The sequence below is a fragment of the Trachymyrmex septentrionalis genome, unplaced genomic scaffold, assembly GCF_001594115.1.
Source record: "Trachymyrmex septentrionalis isolate Tsep2-gDNA-1 unplaced genomic scaffold, Tsep1.0 scaffold8, whole genome shotgun sequence".
NCBI classification, from domain to species: domain Eukaryota; kingdom Metazoa; phylum Arthropoda; class Insecta; order Hymenoptera; family Formicidae; genus Trachymyrmex; species Trachymyrmex septentrionalis.
Window position 1 is genome coordinate 4,676,855 of NW_017305987.1, and position 10,663 is coordinate 4,687,517.

The 10,663-nt window shown below is 31.4% G+C and overlaps 2 protein-coding genes across 2 annotated transcripts in view; both read right to left on the reverse strand.

The window, feature by feature from the left end:
* Positions 1–1,534: 1,534 nt before the first annotated feature.
* On the reverse strand, positions 1,535–3,183 carry LOC108754452 (neuropeptide-like protein 29). The gene is made up of 3 exons (XM_018496726.1): positions 3,063–3,183; positions 2,419–2,614; positions 1,535–1,836 (listed from the first exon to the last, which is right to left on the reverse strand). Exons 1-3 carry the CDS (start codon positions 3,078–3,080, stop codon positions 1,769–1,771), a joined length of 282 nt encoding a protein of 93 aa, XP_018352228.1. The 5' UTR covers positions 3,081–3,183; the 3' UTR covers positions 1,535–1,768.
* Positions 3,184–7,159: 3,976 nt separating this feature from the next.
* Positions 7,160–10,663, reverse strand: part of LOC108754442 (probable serine/threonine-protein kinase clkA) — a 5,101-nt gene continuing 1,597 nt past the window's right edge. The window contains exons 2-3 of the mRNA XM_018496715.1: positions 9,086–9,152; positions 7,160–8,598 (exon numbers count right to left, since the gene is read on the reverse strand). Coding sequence (XP_018352217.1) covers positions 7,190–8,598; positions 9,086–9,152 — 1,476 coding nt within the window. The 3' untranslated portion in view covers positions 7,160–7,189. The remainder of the gene's footprint in view (positions 8,599–9,085; positions 9,153–10,663) is intronic.

Here is a 10,663-nt window from a genome sequence, read left to right on the forward strand (position 1 = left end):
TTCCAAGACAGCAGGTTTCGCTTTTTATACTTGAAATTCGATAATCTTCACTACGTCCTTGACGTAGAATGGAGAATGTTATAAGTCACTTCCCACGATTAGAATATCGCTCGACAAACACTTGGCACTTAATTCCCGAAATAGTATCAATATTATTTATTATCGCATTTATTATCTGAATTCTGAATTTATCAGTTGTCTTTAGAACTAATTACAAATGCTTAATTAAACTGTTATATTATTAATGGAACTGCAGCTATTTTTATTACAAAAAATTTACGTTGGTTAAACATTGTATAAAGCACTCTCAATTTATTGCACTTTCTTAGAAAAGGCGGTAATAAAAAAGGACTAAAAAAAATATGAATATTATTTTTTAATAAAGTTGTATTTTAATTTATTTTTTTGTTAGACCTGAAACGTTGATGTCAATTTATTTAATTACTTTATATTTATGACCAAGACAATATTTGTTACAAATGTTATTTTTTTATAGAGCAAACTTTATCAATCTTTTCATATCATGCATAAAAAATAACTACTGGTTCTGCAACAAAGGATCTATTTCATATTCAATTAAAATCGTCAATTAGTTATATTTTATTTATCAGATTTATCTGTGTATTGATAATTTCACAGTGTAGTTAATGAATAAATTAATATAGTTAATTAATGTTTAATAGTAAATAGTATAAATCGTTGACAGAATCACAATATAAATTTTGATTAGATCGCAAATATTTTATAATATTTTGCAACATCATTTCTCTTACGAACAAATACGAATCGTCGAACGAAAAATATGAACATGATTCGCGACACGGATTTATTCCTCCGAAATATCAAAGGTACTGAAAGAGCAGCCGCAGGCACGATAAAGCGTGCGGTGTTACACGGTCAGTTCTCAGCTGTCGTAAGCGTGACGTAAGAAGAAGAAGAAGAAGATGACAGAAAAGAATATAGGTGTGACCATTGCGGCCTGTAATAATAGGAAGACAAAGAGCTTTGTATCGTAGACATCTCGCGTGATTTCAATAACTATGCGTAGGCGGATACGTGTTCTTCCTCTTTGAGAGCACTCGGAACTTCATGATCGTACTGGTCACACCTGTCGCATTTTGCATAAACGTTTATACGGAAAGATGATCTGCTCGACTGACAAAGACATTGTCTTTCGTATCTTTAAAAGCGAAAAAAGATCATTTCAAAGAAACAGATTATTGAATTGAATTCTTTCAAATTTCGAATCATATTAAGTTATCAATTTATTCATTTATCTTGTCAGTAATATTACAGTTGTTATAACAATAATTACTGGTAAACCATTACTACTTAAAATTTCTTAAAATTTTTGTTTATTAATCAATATTAATAAAATTTAATATTTTTAAGATCACTTATGATTTCTGAAAACAACATTAGTAAGATTTAATATTTTTGATAATACGCATAATTTATTTTATATCTATATGTAATCATATCTGATAGCATTATATTTATAACATATAAATATCTTTTTTGTAATACTGTAGTTTTATTTTTTAAAGAATTTTGTTCTTATTTTCTTAAAATTTTGCCGTAGATAGATTGCGTGAACAATGTAACACAAGCGTTACGTGGACAGTTATATTATTTGTGGCGTTGGATGAATCCTGGTAACAAAAAGATACAATGGAGAGAAAACGATGTAGATCATCTTTGTACTGAGCTCACTCTTCAGACAGTATTTCAAAGAGAATCCAGAAGAAAGCTGTGTTTTGTATCCACCTTAACCATGGTAGCCATAACCATGACCGTAACCACCATAATGACCGTAACCACCGTAGAATGGATATCCTAAACAACAATGAAAAAATACTTTAACATATCCGTGTAAACGATCCTTTTGTTCGGGAATGCGAATGTGTATATTTGAAAGATTTCTTTGTTATGAAATTAGCATGCGTGAGTAAGTTGTTTTGCATTGTTTGCGTGATATAGAACTTGTGTAATATAAAAAATTGTTCTAGATAATTATGTATAAAACTTATGTATTATTTCACCATGAGTAACTTACTTTTCTATATTTTTATAAATTTATGTATATTTTTACAGAGAAATGCAATTTAGTTGTTACGATTAATGTTTTTATAAATAACTGCCTGCAGCACTAATTCTCAATTACCCTTTTTATTTTACATAATATAATTTTATAATATTTTATTACAACAAACAGTAAATTGTTATAGTAAAATATTACGTTAAATAATTACAGAGTAAATAATTACAAAGAATTAATTTAAGTATTAAAATTAATAGTTATATTAAAAAATTAAAAAATATGAATCTATGAGGAAATGCGATTCTATGAGAGGTAACTTATAAATTCTATACATATAAATTTTGCAGAACAGATTCTATAAATCTTATAAATCCTACCAAATCCATAGCCATGTCCATATCCATGTCCATATCCATGACCGTATCCTCCATACCCATGTCCATATCCTCCATATCCTCCATAGAACGGGAATCTATATCCGTAGTGATATGGATAATAACCATATCCGTATCCTAAGTATCCCGGTTTTGCAACAGCCACGCCGATTGCGACGGCCAAGAGCAGAACAAGGTACTGTAAAGCGAATAAAAGATGAGAATGGGGATTAATTTACTTAAGACAATTAAAATTAAAATTAAGGAAATTAAATTAAAATTAGAAATGAAAAAGTTGAGACAGTCAAGTATTAATTTTATCTTTATTTTTTATAATGTAGAAAGGATTTTAGAAACATACGTAACAGTGATTGTAAAAAGTTTATCCAAATTAATGGCATGATAGTGACGCCATTGCATATGCATGATTTTACTTGTGTGGGTGATAATAATAAAGTAAATTTCACTTTAATAACTGATATATTGCCATTGCATAATGCCTAAATTTCATAGCAAATTCATACTAAAAAATACATTATTACAAACTTCATCGTGTAGTATTTTATGATTAGCGAAAGAATAATGTCGCAATAAGTTAAATTACTTGACTTCTAGAACAATTTTTGATTCAACTTTGTCGCACTTACGATCTTCAGGCACGCCATTCTTTCTCGTATTTGCGATTGTTGTTTGTGGCTCAACTGACGCCGTACTAACAATCGCACCGATTTTTTCTCATCTGTCGTTGTCGAACACCACTGTTTATCGTTTCTGCGACACAAGTGCTTTTATAAGAAAGGCGGGGTCCCTTCGTAAGGCGCGGTGGACCCCCCACGAGAGCGGTACGTTTTTCCAGGTCCCGCTCTGGCCTCCGCCTGTTGTGCTAATAGGAAACTTCATTGTTACCCTGGGATTATGCGAATTGCGATTTTGCATTATGAAAGAACCGCGAAAGACGCGGCGATGTGCGGTAACGCACCTGTGACGGGGTCGCATTAGTCCACGCCCGATGGGCGCCTTGACATCCAAATTTCTTCTTCGACGCGATTGCTCGCGTGTGTCCGCGGTGCCGTAAACCCCTCATTACAACAGGAGAGAATCATACGTCGCAACCGATTGCGATACTTAATGCCGCTGCTGTAATCGCTGATCGCTAATCGCTTATCGTCGAACATTAATTCCTGGGTTCGTCGGTGAATCCTAGCGGCAGGCTCGAAGGAGGAAACGGTCTTCTCCCGAGTATCGTAACCGAAACAGAAAGAAGCGATAGACGACACTTATACCGGTCGACAATTACGTAATCCGGGATTCTGTTACAAAATGTGAAATTATGTTGATAGACGTCCGCGCGTTTGAGATGTGTGTGTCTGATTTGTCAATTTCGTGGCGACATTCTTAGCGACATTCGATGGAAGAAGGCATAATTTAGATATTGAAAATGAAGAGCCTCGAGAAATTTATTACCTATATGATACCTCATTAGAGATGCCAGAACTAGATCGATTAAGCGTTTTGAAAATTAAGTGTACACAGAATATTAATATATATGAAAATCATCATTAATAGAATGATGTTACAAATTACAATGATAGATTGCTTCGTACAGGGGAGGGGGGAGGGATACACGATATATGAATTAGCTTCATCAATTTAACATGTAACATAGAATTGATTAATTCAGCAGAGTCTTAATTTCTCGAGAATTCTGTCTTTCTCTTGTATTCCTGAATCTATTTTTATCAAATGCGATGTATCTTTTGAGCCGTCTTATCAATCATGTTTCAGCAAAATACATTGTAATATACAGTTTGCATAATCACAGTTTCGCATAATAATGACGTGGTTAACAGAAGATGTTGATGTATCATATTGAGTAATTCTAATTCTAGTCATTCTTTTGTAGAAAGTTACCTAAATGTAAATATTTCAAGTATTATACATATTAATATTTTGATATTTTACAAAAAAATAGTTAAACTGCTGTTAAATGCATATTAATATATATTAAAAATTTTAAGTAATTTTACTTTTTCTCTTCTTCTCTTCTTCAGTTAATAACATATAAAAATTCCACTATTTCAATATTCCATCCTTACAGAATTAATGAGAATGTAATTAACAGCTATACTTCCGTCGATTAAAACATAATCCAGTATGAATATTGTCTCGATTATCTTTGTTTTTATCGGAAATACGATTTTCTTTGTTATATTTACCTTCACGGTCGATTTTCCATCACCGATTTATTTCTGTTCTCAGCAAACGAGATCGGATCTACAATCGATATCCAGAATAGCGAAGGATTTCTTACGTGTTACGTAAATTGTTATGCATTTACCTTGAATTAAGTGCTATAATAATCTACTTTTATGAACTTCCTGCAGTCATATGGGGAATATAAAAAAAATTTTTTTTAAATCTGAAATAACTAATTTTAACTAACAAAAACTGCTACATTAAACAATTAATATATTAAAATAAAAATATTGAACATGCTGCAATATTATAATTATTAAAAGAAAGTTACGGTAGTGATTAATAAAGTACAATATTCAATGGTATCTTAAAGAGATATCATTGAATATTGTACTTTATTAATACTGATAAGAACATGATATGTTTAAATGATTAAAGAAATAAAAACTCATAATTCTCATATATTTGTGATTTTTTTTTATAAATATCATCTAAAATCGAATTCTATTAATGTGAAAGTAAAATTATTCTGATTTTTTTTTTCATAAATTGTAGTTTAAATAATAGTAAATATTAATAATAATATTAATAATAATATTAATAATATTATACCATTTGTAGTTTCCCAAATCTGTTCTATTTTTATACTTTTTTTTTTCTTATTTTTCTTGTAATATAAAATATAAAATTAGAGTGCAGCGTAAAAACCGACATATATGTTTATAAGACAGACCATAAGCTAACTTAATCTTCATATAGTGTTGCGTTATAGAGTTAAATAATCCTATCGGAGCTGAAGGCGAGCTTGTATTTATATAGGAAAATCCTCCAAAAAAAAAACTGCCTCGTTATATGTTGTGTTACGGAAGCATAAAATATCCATATAAATTAACAAGAAAATACTTTATATCAAAGTAAAAAGATTCTAGAAAATCAAATACGATAAAGAAAGCCAAGATCGATCAAAGTTGGATGTTTTACATAATACATTAAATATTCTTATATTAAATTAATTTATTTCAGATATGATTGAGAGCCGAAAAATTTTCGGTTTTAATACAATTATTCTGAAACGCTAATAATCCCTCCTAAATTAGAATCGAAAGTTTTTCGGCTCTCAATCATATCTAAAATAAATTAATTTAATATAAGAATATTTATAATGTATTATGTAAAACATCCAACTTTAACCGATCATGATTTTCTTTATCATATTTGTATTCACACATACGGTCGTGTGCTTCAAATTCTTAAATGATTCTAGAAAATCTTATATACATTCATTTGTAGGTAATTTTGTATAGATGACTTTCTGAATGAAAAAGAATTAGAATGTGTGACATTACTGCCCATATTGTGTCAATTTGGGACCCATTTTATCAGACTCTCATTTTTGCTTATTTTACAAAAAAAGTTAATTATTGCAAAATTACAAATAGTATTATAAAAACTGTTATATTATCTAATAAGCGACATTTTTCAATATATATTTATATTTCTATTTCTAGCTTTTATTTAAGAAATATTGTTAAAAAACAAATTAGCATGTTCACTTATATTCAAATTGTGTTATTTTATTAAACAATGTTGAATAGCAACATCAAGTTAACAACGTTAAGTTATCGCAAAATATTCAAATGACACACAATCACTTTACGTTAAATTAACACTCGGATATGTTAAAAATTCAATGTAAAAATTTAACAACTATCGATTTTAATACAAACACAAAATGTTTTTCACTATGTATGTCTTGCTAACGGCTTTCTTTTCACGCAAGACACGTATACAACTAATTGCATGAAAATTAAATGTCTCTACTTTGCGTGTCTTGCATAATCGCGTTTCGTATCGTCATTGACGCGACATATATGCAAAATCATATGGAGGCCACGAAAATTACTGGACCATGCACGCTACATACATTATTGTTAGAAACAAAGAATAATTGTGTATATAAAGGCCGACAACCATAATTATGAGAACATATTCTATATCATAATCCTGAGAACGTCGTAATGAAAACCGATGATAAGTACGAATGTACGTGTCGCGCAGCGTCTGTAATTAGTGAGCCTATTAATTATTGACTTATCTTTTTTATCAAAGGTAATAACGCCGTATATCTGCAACAATCAGATTTTATAACATCTTTCTGCATACGTGTTAGTTTTATAATTTATTTTTAATGAGATACATAATTAATAACAATCAGTAACTAACTAATAATACACGTTTCTTAAAACTTAAAAGGTTGAAGAAGTTCCTACATAAGCTACTCTTAAAATATATAAATACATTATTAACTTTAACATATTTCTCGTAAATTTTAAGCTTATACGAGTCTTTCGTGCGCACTTAAAATTATATATCCAATATTTTCTCCAATTTATTATTTCTTAAATTTTCTATTTTACAAGCAGAATGCCTCCTAAAAAGATTTTTAAGAAGATAATACTTTGAAAATATTACATCGTTTTTCATATTACATCGCACTTTCTTCATGTCTTTTACTATAATATATTGTAATTTTAATTTTATTTTCTTCTGTCAAGTTTAGGATTAATATTTTAGGAAATCAGACTCTCCGAATCTCGAAATTAACCAATTTGAACTGCTTCAATTCCTTTCGTCCCGTTGGCGTTGTCTTGTATCGATTCGAACTTGGAGCCGGTGCTACCTCTTCGTCATGGAGCGCGGTGATTCGTTCGGGAGCTTCATTCTCCATAAGTTCAGCGGGTGCTTCCGTTGTCTCGGCCGATTCACCTGAATCAGCGGGTTTGCCTTTCGGCGGGAGATATTTCTTACCGTGAATGAAAGGCCCGTAAGGATGATGGAATGGGAATCCAACTAGATACGGATCGGCATATATTGGATAGCCAACGTGGCCAACCCCGACCACAGGGCCGCCCTTGAATCCATGGAAGTGGTCGTACGGCAGGAGGGGGAAATCGTGGGGGTGAAAAATCCCCAGTAATGGCTTGACCCAAGGGGGCCCATAAGGAGGCGAGTATCCGTTTTTTGTCGAGTTATTCTGGTCACCATTCTCAGCCGGTTCTTCGGTTTGTCTGTTGTTATTATTATTATTGTTGCCATTATTGTTGTCATTATTATTGCCATAACCGTAATCACCGTGATTGTAACCACCGTGTCCATAGAAATCGGGTCCGCCGTAAGGCCCGTAACCGTGATGTCCATAGTGTCCGTTTCTAGAAGAATCATTTCCATTTCTCTGATATGGTCCATAGAAGTCATGATGACCGTATCCATCATAGGGAAATGGGGAGTAGGGATGATGATGGCCGTAACCACCGTAAGACGAACCATAATCTCCGTAATTGGTTCTGTTCCCCAATCGTGCGTTCTCCTCCGTGCCCGCCTCTTCCGAAGATCCATCTCCATATGGATGATGATGATGATGATGGTGGTGATGGTGTCCGTATGGTCCAAAACCACCGTAGAAACCTCCGTAGGGTTTATCCAAGAAAGGTCCATGGGGGAAGGCTGCCTTGGGAAAACCACTGCCGTGATAAGAAGGATATAAATTGGTGGACGATTCCTGAATACGACCGATTGATGAATCGACATTGTCGCTCGATTTTCGAGTTGCGTCAAGATTATCGTTGCCTGTAGACAAATCGTAAGGTTTGTAAAAATTCGATTGTTCTTGGCGTAGGTAGGAACCATCTCGTCGAGATCCATCGAATCGTTCATTCGTTTCGGATCCCTCAAGTTCTTCCGGAGAATCCTCGTACAGTTTATTGTAAGGATAAGAGCGTGGTCCGTAATAGGTAGCCGCGTTTGATGTTTTTGGATCGACTATATTATTCAAGATTGAATGTAAATTCAAGTCGTCATTCAGGTTGGCGGATACCGACAGGGTTGATTGGAAGGACGATCGATTATTGCGGGATTGCACGTCGCGTAAGATGACCGGCGATAATACTGAAGCTACATTTTTAGCGAAGTTTGTTAGGATATCCGGACCTGTGTAAAGAGAATAATAATTAAAATAAAGAAAGTTCTAAATTTAATAAAAACGCATTGAAATTCTAATTTCTTTCTTTCGTTAAATAATCTTTTATTTATTAATGATCTTTACAAATAACTTAATAAGAAACTTTCCGTAAACTATAACTTACTATTAATAAATAATAGCTTTCAGAAATACGTTTTTTTACATATCTCTTCGTCTGAATTTTGGTCTGTATAACAATAATTATTAGAATATATTGTTTTTCAAACTCAACATTTTTAATTGTCTAAAAATGATTATTTAAATAAATTGTTAGATTATTTGCGTACAAATGTAGAGTTTGTGGTTATTTACATACAAATATCAAATGTCACGTTATATACTATCATATACTCAACATTTTTTTGTAAATGATAAGATATTTATAATTAATAAACTTTAATTTGTTTTTAACTAATAAATTTGAATAAATTTTGAGAAGAAACATTTCATGCTTACTGACTGCGGTTCTTGCAGCTTTTCCATCATTTATTACGCACCAAAGTGCGATACAGTACAAGAATATCTGTAAGAAGAAAATTTGATATTAAATTAAACGCACAGACTTATACGGATATAATTATAATTGTAACAATAATACATTAATAAATTTAAATATTTAAACAGTTATTATTAATAACTGTTTAAAGGATTTTTATTTTACTTACAATGCATTTACTAAAATTTATTGTATTTTCAATTTCAATTAATTTATAAACATAATAGCTTTTATCTGCAATGATAAGAAATACATTGACGCTTGCAATTCTTAAAAAAAAAAAACTTAACGATAAATAATTATTCCATGATTATTTTTCAAAATTTCTAAGATAAAAGTAAGAACAATAATTATATTTTAAATGTAAAAAATTACAAAAATTTACTTTACTGAACACAATTAATGTAACTAAACGATCCGCGATGAGCTATATTCGAGCATGAGATAATTTAAGTGTAGTGGCGTTTGGTATCCGGAATTTCTCGCAAAAAATGCTACAAACTGCGTAACGCACGATGACACGTATAGCGTGACTGACTCGATACTTCTCATAGAATTATGTTTTATTTGCTATTGCGTAAAGAGAGACGCATGTGCATGTAAATCCGACGATCAACGCATCGTTCCAGCAAAAGGTTTTGCAAAATCTTGGCAAAAAGAAGCTTTGACGTACATATACACGCACAAATATCAGTCCTGGATGTACTTATTACGTCGTCTCATCGTGCGGAACTTGATTCTTATAATAATAGAATCGAATCGGTCTGTGTGCGGTCACGTCGATTGCATTTTTGCGATGTACACATATTGCTGAAAGACTGATCAAGTATATGGAACTTTCGGTAAAGTTATTTTCCAGCTAGCAACGATAACTTTGCAAAATAAATAAAAATTCATAGCTTCTAGTTTCTGAGAAAATAATTAATAAATAATAATTTCATTATCTTCAAAAAAGTCTCTCGAAAAGAGAAAGTAACGGAACTTGTAATAAGAAATTTTCTTCTGATTTATGTAAGATTCGTACGAAGGCATTATTACGTTTGTATGAATGTTTCACCGATTATTACTTCTTACCCATTATTTTATAAAATACATAGTTATAAAGGAATAATTTGAAGGCATATTTTTTAATGTATCAACGTGGATAACACAACTTCCTGCATACTGTGACATTAATATAAAAATGGAAAGTTTACATCATTTTAATGTAGGTAACATGACTTTCGCTGTATACTGCGACAGAATAATATAAAAATGCGAAGTATACGTTAGTATTGTACTTTCTTATTAAAAATTTTTATATCTTATTTTACTGTCAGTTTTTTATTTATAGAACCTAATCGATCCAATAATTTCTGGAAATTTATTAAAAGAAGATGCGAAGATGTAATTTCTGCTATATAATAATCGTATATATGTAAGATAAGTAAGAAATGAAATGTCAAAAACTTCGCTGCACATGAAATAATAATGTACCGTCTATTCAGCGTATCTTAAATGAAGATTAAATCTCCATTCATGCGTTCATTCACAAGATT